This window comes from Episyrphus balteatus, chromosome 2 (assembly GCF_945859705.1).
Source record: "Episyrphus balteatus chromosome 2, idEpiBalt1.1, whole genome shotgun sequence".
Classification (NCBI taxonomy): domain Eukaryota; kingdom Metazoa; phylum Arthropoda; class Insecta; order Diptera; family Syrphidae; genus Episyrphus; species Episyrphus balteatus.
Window position 1 is genome coordinate 95,100,824 of NC_079135.1, and position 14,538 is coordinate 95,115,361.

Genomic DNA, 14,538 nt, shown 5'->3' on the forward strand with positions numbered 1-14,538 from the left:
GTTAACTGACTCTTTATTAGAAGATTGAAAAATCGGCTCTGAATGTAGTCCGTATAACATTACTGTTAAGAAGCTTAAGTTAATTTGTTTCATTTTACCTTAAAAACCGCAAAATACGCAAAATATTTTTTCAAGTGTAAAAATCATTGATTTTTTTGGTTTGCCAAATAATAAATAAATTGGTGCGTGAGGTGATTTCTCTTTCAGAACTTTTTAGACCTTTCTCAACTAACCTTGATAATTCCAACAAATTACATCACTTTTTTTCATTAGCCCACCCTTAGTTCAAAAATTATGACAACAAGTGTTTTTTTTTATACCAAATTTCTTAAAAATCAAAATTTGGTTGGTAATTTTTCAATTATTCTTTCTCCAGGTCCCATATCATCATCTTTTGTCAATCGTTACGGCTGCCGACCGGTAACAATAGCCGGATCAATATTAGCTTCCATATGCATCCTCATCAGTATGTTCGCTCAGAACGTTCTGACGCTGATTTTCACAATTGGCATTGGTACTGGCTTAGGTTTTGGTCTAATCTATCTACCAGCCATTGTCAGTGTAACGATGTATTTTGAGAAATATCGATCTCTGGCAACTGGTATTGCTGTATGCGGTTCTGGATTTGGTACATTCGTCTTTTCACCACTTACCGAAAGTCTAATTGGAAATTTTGGCTGGCGAGGTGCAATGCTCATAATATCAGGATTAGTTCTAAATTGTATAATTTTCGGTGCAATGTTTCGACCAATCGAACCACCAAAGAAGGTGATTGAAGGGGAAAGTGCTGAAATGGCTGAACTTGCACCGCTCAATTCGAAGAAATCCGATCAGTTCCTACAAACACCTCGAAGTGATACGAATCTTTCACGATCGTATAGCGTTGGTCATGATTTTGGTTATGAATTCCATGTAAGTACTGGAATTGATTTTTTTTGGTTTCTTACTGTTTTTCTATTTCAAAACCTTTTGCTCCTTATTAATCCCCATACAAAAATCCTCATCAATATAGACAACTAATCAAAATGGTAAATTATCCATTCCGACGATCAGTAGCAATAATAACATCCGTTCGGCAACTAGCCAACCACATATAAATGGTGAGGGCCAACAGCAGCCGGTTCAAGGGTCCCAAGAGAAATTTGGCAGTGGGATGATGTATCGGCAAGATATCCTGTATCAGGTGAGTTTTTTTTTTCGAGTTAGCATGGAGTAAATAATAACTTTTTTTTTTATTTTAATGCTTTTTTTTTAGGGTTCCCTACTAAACATCCCCGAATACCGCTCAAGAAATGATCTTAATGTGAATCGATATGGCTCGTTGAAACACAGCATACACAAAGTAGACTCAACTCAGGTAAGATAAAGAAATTTTGAAGAGAAAAAATCTAATCAAAAACTGTTATAAATTTATCTCAAATGGTGACGTTGAGCATTTGCTAAGCTTATAACCTACTTATCGTGTTTTTTTTTTCTTTTGTTTGTTCTTATTTTTTTCAAGTTATGATAAATAAAATCTGGCAAAAGTTGGATCCGGCTAGAGTTTGTTGACATTTTAACACCTTTGTAAAGAATGTTCAATATTTTCACAGACAAAACGCTTCCGCGTGGTGTGCATTTCCATTTGTTTATAGGGTATCGTAGAAGTAGAAGTCATAAATGTTTATAATAAAAAATATTCGCAAATAGATTGTAGAGTTTAGAATATGTTCCTAAGATAAGATATTTGAAATTGCGCTGAAAATAGAAAAACCCTGAAAAAGACAAGTTTTTTTCACAAAGAGTAAAGGGACTAGTTGTATACGCCAGCACAAAAAAGAAAAAACTGTAGAGGATATGGTACCTATGTTAGCATTGGTTATGAATTTTCGAAATTTTGCCTATACTTCCCTATTTTTTTTTTATTTTTATACAAATCCATGTTCCGCTAACTTGAATTTCATGTTTCTCGAAAAAATTCAACTTTTCTTACCAAAATCGAGTTGAGCACATAATTCTCCAAAAAGAATTTTGTTGAAAAAATTTGAAATTTTTTAGAAAAGAAATTCAAGTTAGCAGAACATGAATTTGTATGAAAAAAGAGGTTGTCTGTAAAGCTGGTTTACGGACGATGATTTAACGTGATAACGTCGTAAGAAAACAGGTTGTGTGCTTTTAGAATGAGTCATTTGAAGCGTTTATTTATTTCAAACAATCATAATTTACAAGAAAAAGCTAAAAAAAAAAATTACCTGTTTTCTTTTCTTATTATAATAATTTTTTTTTATTTTAAAAGCTTACAAAAAAAATTATACCATTAAAAAGCCAAATATTTCTTCTTATGAATAAAACCATTTTTAAATTTTTACAATGCGAAAGAAGTATTAAAATAATTTATTAAAAACAATCATTTCTTATAAAAAAAAGTGAAAAAATGATTTCCATCACCCAAAAATTCATTTTTTTGATATAACAACCTATAAAACCTGTAAATTTTATACCACCTAAAAGCTTATACCACCTCAGCTCAAAATATATACATCGATTATGTCTATTAGGCATCTCCAAAAAGAGTTAGAATTTTTTTAACTCGATCAATTTTCATCAAAAAAAGCAAAAAAAAAACATTTGTATAATTTTATGTTCTCACGCTATTGAATCAATTTTTTTAAGACAACCTATAAAAAATTGTATATCATGTAAAAGCTTATAATTTCACCTTTCATATGACCTTTCAATCTTATTTCTGCGATGCCTAGAAATAAATTAAGAATTTTTTAAAGCCAACCATGTTGAAATTCCAAACTGAGATTACGGTACTTCCCACACTGGTGGCTGTTCATGATCAACAGATCTCCATAGGTGTTTTGAGGTATTTCGCAAGTTTTTTTTAATTTAACATTGTGTAGCTTGTAGTGAATAAACAGTTATTTGTGATATACCAAATGAAAGGTAACATCATCAGGATGCTCAATAAAGTTAAATCAAATTTGTATTTGCTTTAGAAAAGATAGAACCTGTTGAATAATAAAACTTTATTTTAAGGTTATCTCAAAATTGTGACAAAATTGATTGAAATTTTGCACAGATATCTTCCTGTCTATTATCTATCTACAATATAAATTTCATTTATTTATCTGTCGAGGAAAAAAATATAAAAATAAAAAACGGTTAAAAAAGGTAAAAAAAACTTGTTTTTCCCGTTATTCGGTCAAAAACCATTTTGAAATACGAATTTTTTGCACGTGTATGCGCACAGTCATAGACTACATGTTCTATAAGCTTGAGATTTTTTGAATGCTACAAAAAATTTAAAAAAATAAAAACTCACCCAAAAATACCCCGAAATAAGTAGGTGTTTTTCAAAAATTGATATTTCGAAACGCAGTTACTTAAAAAAAAATCCGTATCAGACCCCTTAATTTTTTTTTATTAGCTTTCGAATGACGTTTTTCAAATTGTCAAAAAAAATTCAACTACCTATAATCACTACTTTGTCAAAGGTCTACCTCATGTTTTAGTTTTAGAAAACCATTCCCGACAAACAATTTTGGTTCTATAAAGCTTTACAGATGCAATTGTTGCTTCTGTAAAACATTATAGAAGCAAAATTGTTGGTAGGGTTGATAGCTTGGTTTTGAAATTTTTTAGAATTTTTTCAATACCATTGTCAGTCTTAAAATAAATTTATCTATTAATTAAAAAAAACATTCAACTCTTTACATTGTCGCGTTTAGGAAAAAAAAACAATATTTTTAAATTTTGTTTTACCCCTATTTACCCTATTAAAAGATGGAATTTTTTAAAATCCTTCAAATTTATTTAACTTTAGTTTATTATCTTTCAAATAAGCTACAGAAGATTTTTGTATCTCTAATAGTTTATTTTTAATTTTTAATTGAAATTTTTGCCGCACTGCGAAAGTGCGAGAGTGGAACGTTAGAAAATGGCGTCACTTTTTTGTGGTGGCTGCCATGGTTCATCGATTTATAAGACGTTATCACGTCAAAAAAAAATGCTTTCTTTTAAATCTCGGTAAATTCTTCGGAAAATGGGGCACTAGCTTTAAAGTTGAAACTATTCGACCGCTTTATTATTCAAGATAATTGTTTTCGAAAATTACCAATAAGATTGTTTTGGAAACGAAGGTGCTCAAGAATTTTGAGCTCACTTGTCAAGCTAAAAACTTGAATATTATTTCACAAAGCGTCTACAATCAACTGCCTATAACGATTGCCCAAAAACACTACATTAAAAAATATGCCCCTGAAATACACAAGAATGCCACAGACGTGCCATGGCGTTGTTTTTTGTAATTTCTATTTTAAGCAACATGATTTTTCAATCAAATTATAATTCATATAATGTGTAGACATAATTACGAGTATGTAGTTTCCTTATACATAAAATACATATTACGGTTTTTGGATAACTTATTTTTTTTTTTGCAATAGTACACTAACCCAAAAAATTAAAGGAACCCAAAAAATTAAAAAAAAATATTTCATCTCAAAAGTTCAAACCCTCAGAACAGAAAAACTGTTTGATGAGCAAATTTGATCTCACTTTGCAGATTAATTTCAGGTATAATTCAATAATTAAGCCTCAGTTTAATCTTATCCACCCATAGTTATAAAATAGCGCTACATTTTCTAAAAAAAAAAAGCATAAAAATGTCTACTTTTATAGCTTTTCTAAATTGATCTCAAATAATGTAAGAAAAAATTTTTTTTAACAAAGTAAACTTAATTTCTTTGTAGAGAATTGAATGGACTTTTTAAATGTATTCTGGAATTTTCTGTAAAAAGATCCGTTGTTGCGGAATTGATAGTCAAAGTCAAGAGTAAGGTTTTTGGTTTGAAGATTGATATTGCAGTCTAACAAAAATCATAGAAGTTTCAAACAAAAAGAATTTTGAAGCTAAATAAATACATAGTAGTACAGGTAAAATAGGCATTTATAAAAAGAAAAATTGTTACACTCATGAAACCAAGAACCAAGTACAAAAAAAGTCTATAAAAAAAAGTTGGGTGGAGGGGTGTTTTTTCGCGGACAAGAGTTAGGGGGTGAAGGTCAAAAATATACTGAAAAAAATTGTTTGTTGAATATCTTCATATGACACATGTCTTTAAGGTATTTTTTGATGCTGAATCTAATGACATAAAAATAAAGTCAATACGATTGCTCTAAAAGAAGTTATTGCCGATTGAAAACAAGGGTGCTTGTTCTTTGACTTCAACAAGTAAAATATAAGTGAAACCAATGTGAAAAACATGCTACACTGACAAAATTTGGGATGAGATTTAAAATAAAACAGGGACAAAGGATTCATAAAGTTTTTAAAAATATTTTGGGTGAAAGGGTGTTTTTTTTGATAGGTTAAGTTGTGTGTGCGAAAGGTATCATAACAGCTAACTTATATTTTATTAATTTTTAAAACTTGGTGAAATAGTTTTGGTTGGTATAAGAATTAAGAATCTATAAAAAGTAAAAAATTATTTTGAGTGAAAGGGTGTTTTTTTTTTTCAAGAAATGATGAAATTTGGAATTAGTACCACAAAAACTGGGAAAAAATTGTTACACCAATGAAAATTGGTAAAAATGTTTCATTTATAACAGAAAGCAAGAACTCAAAAAGTCTATACAAATATTTTAGGTTAAAGGGTGTTTTTTTGGGAAATAGGGAAAAATCCTCGATAAGTCCGATAAAATCAATGGTATAAATGGTACTCTTACGAAATTCATTAAATATGTTCTCTTTCCCATTGGAATTACGAATAATGTAAGTCTATAAATTTTTGTTTAGGTATGTGAAAGGGTGTTTTTTTAGAAGTAAAGAAAATATGGGTATATTTGAAAAAGTGTGTATTACTAGAGTAATATTAGTGGTACCCTATTGAAATTTAGCGATTATGTTACTTTTAAGATAAAAAACAAGAATATAAAGTGTCTATAAAAATATCATGGTTATTAGGGTGTTTTTTTGAGTGAAAACAAAAATGATGGGTCACCCTAATGAAATTTGATAAAAACATTGATTTTTGGATAGAAAGCAAGAATAAAGAGTTTTCATAAAAAAAATTTTGGTGAAAGGGTGTTTTTTTTTTTCAAAGAGACATTAAAATCTGTAATTGATCGAAAAAATTGAGTTAAAATATTTTTATCCTGATTTTAAAAATTACTTCTGTTAAAAAAAAAATGATGGCACTACAAATAAGAGTTCGATGGAAACCATAAGTATTTATCTTGAAAATTTTAATTTTTATAGCCACTTTCTTACGTCTATTCTAGCTATTCGATATAATGAAAAATACAAACACAAACGTTTATAAAAATGAAATCTGTTTTTTTTTTTTTTTTTATTTCTATTTTTATTATTTTTTAAAGATCTTATTCTAATACAAAGAATATATATTACAATTTATTCTTGGCTAAAGTAAGAATTTGTTATTCTTTGATACAAACATCGAACAATATAGAAACCAATAATTCCTCTCAAAATGTTGTAAGCAATTATTTTTCTGTAAAAAAAAATATATATATATATATTATTTAATAATATGTATATAGTTTATAATATTTAAATATTTAAATATTATATTATTTAATTTAAAACTTACGCTTTTAAAATCTTTTTACACTTTTCAATACTTGAATCTGGTTCATTTAGTAAATATTTTCTACATCCTCTTATATTATCATAAACACAATTAATTGTTGTATCCTTTGAGTTAGTTATTTCTTCAACAAATGATATATCAAATTCCGTTCTATTACCAAAAAATAAAAAAAAAATGTAAAAAGTATTTTATTGAAATAATTTTTCATTCAAAAAAAAAAAAAAATAATAATACCCTTTAGCAAATTTTAACATTTCATCATAATCTGTAATTCCATCACTCCTACTTTCATTATCTAAAAAGAATATTAGAGCATTTCTGGTTAAAAACATTTTTCTTTGTATCGCCATCATAAATGGTTTATAGCCAAATATTTTTAGAAGATTGTCAATCAACATTGATGGTATCAATTGTAGAAATATGACCTATAGATAGAAATAATTAAGTAAGCGAAAATATCTTTAAAAAAATATGGTTTTTGAGTTCTTACCATGATCCAATAAACGAATGGACAAGTTGTCACTGTAATATTTGGTATCCAAAATGACTTTTCTAATGGATATAAATAAGCAGCTTTTGTAAGTAAATTTAAATAGACTGAAAGTGGTGCATTAGCCATGTTAATAGATGAAAATTTTCCAACTTGCGTAGTTTCCAACAATCTTTCAATGGAATATGTTAAAACAATTAAATTTATTTTTTTTTAAAGAAGAGAAAAATACCTTTCCCTTGGTAGTTTAGCTCTCAGAGCTGTAAACATGAGAAGAGTTTTTGTACCTAGATCCAAAGGAGTTGTATCTAATATTGCATTTTTGTCCGAAAGTAGGACTGATTGTACAAGTCCTGTTCCCCAAACTGTCATTAATCCCATTACACCAGTCAAGGTTTCAGTAAATCCAGCTTCTGGTTCTTCACAAGCCGCAATAACTTGAGATTTTGAAATAAGAAGATACCATACAAATTTTTCTTGTGATAACTTTATTTAATGAATTACCAACTGAAGGTTTATAGATGGCAACAGGAAGTTTTGAACGATGGTCGTCAACAAGTTTTTCAGCTAAATGTTTAGTAAATATATAAGTATTTGGAAATCCTGTTATTACTCTGAAAAAAGATCATTTCATAAGGTCTTTTTGAAGGCTCTTTTTCTAGTGTAACTCACTTATTTGTAAATATATCCAAAGTAGGGTCATTATCGTCCAAATTTGCAATTTTTAGTGCAGTTCTCCAGTCAAAAACTGTTGGATATACCTACAAAAACAATTAAATCTAATTATTGTTATCTAAATTCCATCATTTTTTAACTCACTTTATCCTCTATAAACGACACATCTGGATTACTAAAATACGTTGAAATGTGTAGGAAAATTTTCAAACATTTCATTGTTTCAGCTGTTTTCAAAGCCTCATATGTTGATTTCAAATTTAAACGAATTGCAGTTTTCAATGGTTCCGTGAAACGTGTTGATGCAGCTGAATGAAAAAATACTGACACATTTTTAATTTGATCCAAATGTTCGGGTGATATTCCAAGACCTTCTTCGGCAATATCACCGGGTATTGCAACAAGTTTATCCAATTCATTTGGTTTGGTTTCTTTGAGAACTTTGAAAATCTGTGGTTTGAAAATATAATAAATAAGAGCTGTTTTAAGTTCGGTTAATTTTTTTGAATGGTAAAATTTTAAAAAACAATTAAAGAATATCTTGAAACTCGAAAATAAAACAATACAACAATACTCAAAAATGGGACGAACTTAAAGAAAATAAAGATTTCACACTTGGTATGAAAAAAATCAATATAGAAGTTATAAGACAAATGTGTACCAATCTAACCACTAAAATTTTAAGTCATATCCGAAAAATTTTTCCGATCATGATGTCAAAATTAAAATTTAAAAACTTTTTTCCTTGGGGATTGGTACATGTAGGTCTTGATAAACATGTAGGAAAACCGGACAATTGTTTTTTTACAGGTTAAAATATTAAAATTGACTTAAATTGAGAAGCAGATATTTTTGGAAACTCTGCAGGTTAGGGTGGTCCAAAAAATATTTTTTTCGATATTTTGATGGACCACCCGCTAAATTTTTTCCATGTATCTAAATAATTAACGATGTGAAATTTCAAGTCGGGGCTAATAACAATTCAATGTTTATTTGATTGATTTTTGATTTTTGTTTTAGTTTTTTTTTTTTAAAGTAAATATTTCATCAAAGTTTTATTTGTCTTTATAATAAACAAAATATTTTTTTTTTTTTTTTTTTTTTGAAAAAAAATGTGAGCAATAAATTAATAATATGTATAATAATTGCAAAAAGTTTGACAAAATTTACTTGGATGTAGAAGAAGCTAGAAATGATTATTACAATTTTTTTTTTTTCAGAATAAGTACAAGAACAATAACTTTCCAGCAATTTTTACTAAAAAAAAAATACAATTTTAATTTTTTTTACTTTTTTTTTTGAAAAAAATACAATTTTTCAATATCGATCAGATACATAACAATAAGAGGCTGTAAATTCAACAGTATGGTACCATATAATAGAATGTGGAACTGAACTAGGGGGTGCCCCAATATATTTTTTTTTCTGTAAATTATCTAAATAATTCTTATATGTAGTACATCATTTTATTTATGAAATTAATTAATTATTATTCGCAATGAAATTCAAAGAAAGGGATTTTTATGCACAAAAGCCATTGAAAACACTTCATCACTGTGATAAATGTACTTTAGATACAAATTATCTTAAACAAAAACAACAACAACAACAATTTTACTCTTTATTTTTCGAAGCAAATTGTTTGTAAAATTACATTTTTTTTTTAAATATTTTGATAGTATCATAAAGTATCACAAAAAATCAAAAAAAAAAAAAAAATCAAAATTAAATTAAAAAATTTTTTTTTTCAAAAATGTTTTTAAAAATATTTTTTTTTAACATTTTATACTTAATGATCTCTGTGAATTTTAAATAAAATAACTAATGCTTTGATGAAATATATGAACCTAAAAAAATATGTCAATTTTTGAAAAACGGCAACGCCATATTTCCGTTCTCCGCATTTTTTGAGAATCAATAAGAGTATTCCGCACACCAAATTTGATCGAAATCGTTAGAGCCGTTTTCGAGAAATTTGCAATACCTCGAAAACGTTATATGGGAGGTATGCGTTAAAATGGAGATATTAAAAAAATAAAAAAAACAGGTCTAGGGAATAACGTCAAAATCATCTGTACCAAATTTTAAGCAAATCCATCCATCCGTTTATGCCCTAGCTCGATGTACAGATGGACGCACAGACGCACAGACCGACGGACGGCATGACGAAAACCACTTTTTTGATCTTCTCCATCATCGTAATGTTGGTTTTGATTAAAACCTCGATTTTTTTTTTCTACACGAAACCAATACTTGACCTATGGAGCAAGTAATAACATTTATCATAAAAATAAAAACCTTAACAAAATTTCTACTTTTAGTACTCGAGAGAAATTATCATTAACATGAGTTAATTCGTACCTAAGTTTGCGTTTTCTTAAATCACCGCTAAGTGGTATCAACTTTGCAGACAGAGCGTTACTGAAGAATTATTTTTTTTTTTTTCTTAACACAAAATCAAGAATCACCCATTAAACTTCTCATCTCTAGAAAAATAAAACAAAATATTGAAAAAAAATCTCTTAAGGTTTGGCCACTAGAGCTGTAGCAAATCGTATGTATTCGTTACTAAAATGCGGGTATTCACTTCAGTAACGAGTAACGAAACGTTACTTTCTAAACAGTATCGTTACTCGTATGTTTCGTTACTGGGTACTGAAGTAACGAAACATACGAAACGTACGAGATACGAAACATACGAGTAACGACTCGATTCCAGTTCCAATACTAAATCCGATGTAAGAGATACGAAATGAAGTGATACACTCAATTTGTCGCATTTCGCATCTCGTATCGGTATCGTAATTATCGTCAGAATGCTAACTGCAGATAATTAATTGGAGCTTACTTTTGTCTCGATTAAAACAGTAGTGCCAAGGTTCAATAAAATCATTGTGTTATCGATTATTTATACAGAAATATCAGAAGAGACGTTTTTGTATTTTCTCTATTTGGCCGAAATATGTATATCCACGACGCAACCAATCTGTTTATGGCCTTGGTGTTATTGGTATTGATATTTAGCTTTAGAATGTACAAAAGTTTTTTGGTTTTTCAAAAAATTAGTTTATTTTCGGTGCAAAATTTTCAACACAAAAAAAAAGCAGAGAAAACGAGGTTTGAAAATCACTCTCAATAGAAAAAATAAATGAAAAATTGTTCGACATGGTTGTATTGAAGTGTTAATATTTCGAGATCTGCGCGTTGCACTTTTGAAATAAAGGTCTCTAAAGAATTGTGATAAGATTACTGAAAGAATATAAACAAAAAATTACCAAAGTTTTGTCTAAAAATTTGGAAAAAAATCAAAAAAGTTTCCACGCTTAATTAAAAAAAAAACGAAAAAAATTCAATATAGCTACCTTTAAACTCTTATTACATGAGAACGCCGCAACTAATTTCAATGTTTATGACCTTAAAATGTAGCTTAGATTATAGAAATTGTTTTTGGTTTAAAAAAAAAAAAATTTTTACACCCTTATACCAATGTACGAAACATACTTAAAATACCAAACATACGAAACGTATCAAATACATGAAATATACGAAATGTACGAAACACACGAAGCATGCGAAAGTAACGAAAGTAACGAAACATGCTAAACATACGAAATATGCGAAAAATGCGAAACATACGAAAGTAACGAGTAACGATATTATTGATGCGGGTACTAGTATCAAAAGTAACGTATACATGCGGGTACTCATTTTGTCGTTACTTTTACAGCCCTATATGGCCACACAGGAAGGTATGCGGTAGCGGTCCGGGCACTTGTATGAAAAAAATTCCACACCTAAATATTGAAGTTCCAGTTTGGAATTTTTTCATACAATTACCCTAACTACTACCACACACCATTCCAGTGTGGCCAAGCTTTAAAGTAATTTTTTTTTTAAATTATTTAAAAAAAAGGAATTAAAAAAAAACGTTACACTTCATATTTTTGTTCGAAATTTTAAGGTACATAATCCTTATGTAGGTATGTATTATAATTTTTAAAAGAATAAGAATATTTCTATTAAAAACAAAAAAACATCGAAAACTAATACGCTGTATCCCAAAAAAAAAAAGTCATTACTTTCTGCATTATATTCCATCATAATATATATAGGTCAAGGTATCTGATTATCCTTTAATTTGAATTTTAACTAACGTCAAATAAAGCCACACGCTAGATTTATTTAATATTCACAAAAGAATTAAAGAAGCCAATTTTTGCATTTGACCTTATTTCGGAGCAATCACTGAATTCTTATTTGAGCTTTTTTGATCTAATAGACTTAAAAAGACTTCAAATATAGCATGCAACTAATCGCATGGTACACATAAAATTGAAACCAAAATCAATAAAAGCAAATCTTACTCTAGAATTTTTCAATTCTTCAAGGCGTCTCTCATGGGATACACCTCTTTTCGATCTCAACAAGATGTAGATTTTCTTAACATTACACGATCGCAGTAGCTTTTCTATTGCTGCTTTTCCAACCACACCTATACAGATAACAGATTAAAAATTGATCTGTATTTAATTTATTTGTTGACATATTACCAGACCCTCCGGTCATAAATATTTCACAGTTCTCATAAAATTCAGCAATCATTTTTTTAAGTTTATTACTTAATTTTTTTTATTTTTTTTTTTTGCTTGCACAACTAACCACAAACGATGAAACCCGAGTTGGAACTGACTTATTTTTGATTCATGTGTGACAAGCCGAATTTTTGCTAAGCCCTAAAGCAACCAAATGGTTATTTTTTTTTTAAACATAAATTTATTTCATTAGAAATTAGAATAAAAACACTTTGTGTTCAAATTCATTTGTTTCCATTTGTTATGGAATTTGGTGTGGCTAAATGCGCAATTGGAGTACCTAGTTACGCCAGCAACCAACGCTAGGTGTCAGACGGGTCGCGATATTCAAATATCTAAAACTGTATTGCTGTTGTAATTTTTTATGCAAAATTTGTTGTTTTTTTTTAGCAAAAAACTATCAATTACAAATTACTCCATATTTCATGAGATATATTTTTATTTGAGAAATAAAGTGTAACAACTTAATTTTATAAGGTGTTTTATGTTCATGCGATTATTTCAAATGATAACACGGTGTAACACTCAAAATATACGCGGGCGGAGACCTATCAGGTTTTGTAGAGCTAGTCGCACTGAATACGAAACGGTATTTGAAAATCCCCTAACACCCCCAAAATCTGAAGTTACGGGCAAAAAACCGTTTTTTGGACCTTCACCCATTGAAAAAATTCTAGCTTCGAAAATTTTTTACCCATTTTCGATTTTTTTACAGTTTCTGATAGAAGATAAATATACCTTTTCAACAATGTATAAAACATGTAACTCGGTTAAACCACTTAGAATTTTTAAGCTGTCGAAGTTCAAAAATTCCATTTTTTTCGTCATTTGCCCAACTTCGGCATCAATTTAAAGTATATGTTTTCAAAACAACATGCTATTTAAAAAATATATTCATAAACAATATCTATTTCCCAATCAATCGAGGTATTTTTTATGAAAATCACTCCAAAATTGGCTGAGAAAAATTTTTTTTTTCGATTTCAACCCAGATACAGAAATTCGAACTTTTAGGTATAGAACAAAAATGTTGTTTCGGCACGTAGTAGGATAACCTGGGCGCCAGGATTTGATAACGGGTTTTTGTAGAGGAGCTCAATACAAACATTTGTTTTCTTTGAAAGGGGGGTCTATCTCCCCCCGTTTAGGTGGGAGGGGCAGTTTTCTAAAAAAAAATTACCAAAATAAAAAAAAATTATTAAAAAACAACGGCAACATTTACAGTAATAAATGATACCATTTCCGAAAGGAAAAATTGTACATTTGATTCTAATTTTTAAATCAATATAATATAACTAATAGTTTTTGAAATAATCGATTTCAAAGTTAAAAATAGGCGAAAAAAAATTTTTAAAAACTCATTTAATACTAATTTTGTCCAGACTGTGAATTTTAATAAAAAAAATTTTAACACACAAAACTGCCTCAATTGATTCCTTATCGAACAGTGAAAACTATATGTTTCTATGTCTTCTAGTTTTCGAGAAAATTGAAAAATAAAAACAAATAAAAACAAAAAATATTTTGAAAAAAGAAAAATCTGATAAAATAATTTTTCAATTTTCTCAAAAACTAGAAGACATAGAAACATATAGTTTTCACTGTTCGATAAGGAATCAATGAAGGCAGTTTTCTGTGTGAGTAATTTGTTTACTAAAATTCACAGTCTGGACAAAAATAGTATTAAATGAGTTTTTAAAAAAATTTTTTCGCCTATTTTTAACTTTGAAATCGATTATTTCAAAAACTATTGGTTATATTATATTGATTTAAAAATTAGAATCAAATGTACAATTTTTCCTTTCGGAAATGGTATCATTTATTACTGTAAGTGTTGCCGTTGTTTTTTAATAATTTTTTTTTATTTTGATAATTTTTTTTTAGAAAACTGCCCCTCCCACCTAAACGGGGGGAGATAGACCCCCCTTCCAAAGAAAACAAATGTTTGTATTGAGCTCCTCTATAAAAACCCGTTATCAAATCCTGGTGCCCAGGTTATCCTACTACGTGCCGAAACAACATTTTTGTTCTATACCTAAAAGTTCGAATTTCTGTATCTGGGTTGAAATCGAAAAAATTTTTTTTCTCAGCCAATTTTGGAGTGGTTTTCATAAAAAATACCTCGATTGATTGGGAAATAGATATTGTTTATGAATATATTTTTTAAATAGCATGTTGTTTT

The 14,538-nt window shown here is 28.7% G+C and overlaps 1 protein-coding gene across 3 annotated transcripts in view; it reads left to right on the forward strand.

Moving 5' to 3' along the window:
* The window catches only part of LOC129908988 (monocarboxylate transporter 5), a 128,314-nt gene that overhangs the window by 109,367 nt on the left and 4,409 nt on the right, over nucleotides 1–14,538 (forward strand). For all 3 annotated transcript variants that reach the window (XM_055985864.1, XM_055985863.1, XM_055985862.1), the window contains 3 exons: nucleotides 377–912; nucleotides 1,013–1,183; nucleotides 1,256–1,357. In XM_055985864.1, coding sequence (XP_055841839.1) covers nucleotides 377–912; nucleotides 1,013–1,183; nucleotides 1,256–1,357 — 809 coding nt within the window. The remainder of the gene's footprint in view (nucleotides 1–376; nucleotides 913–1,012; nucleotides 1,184–1,255; nucleotides 1,358–14,538) is intronic.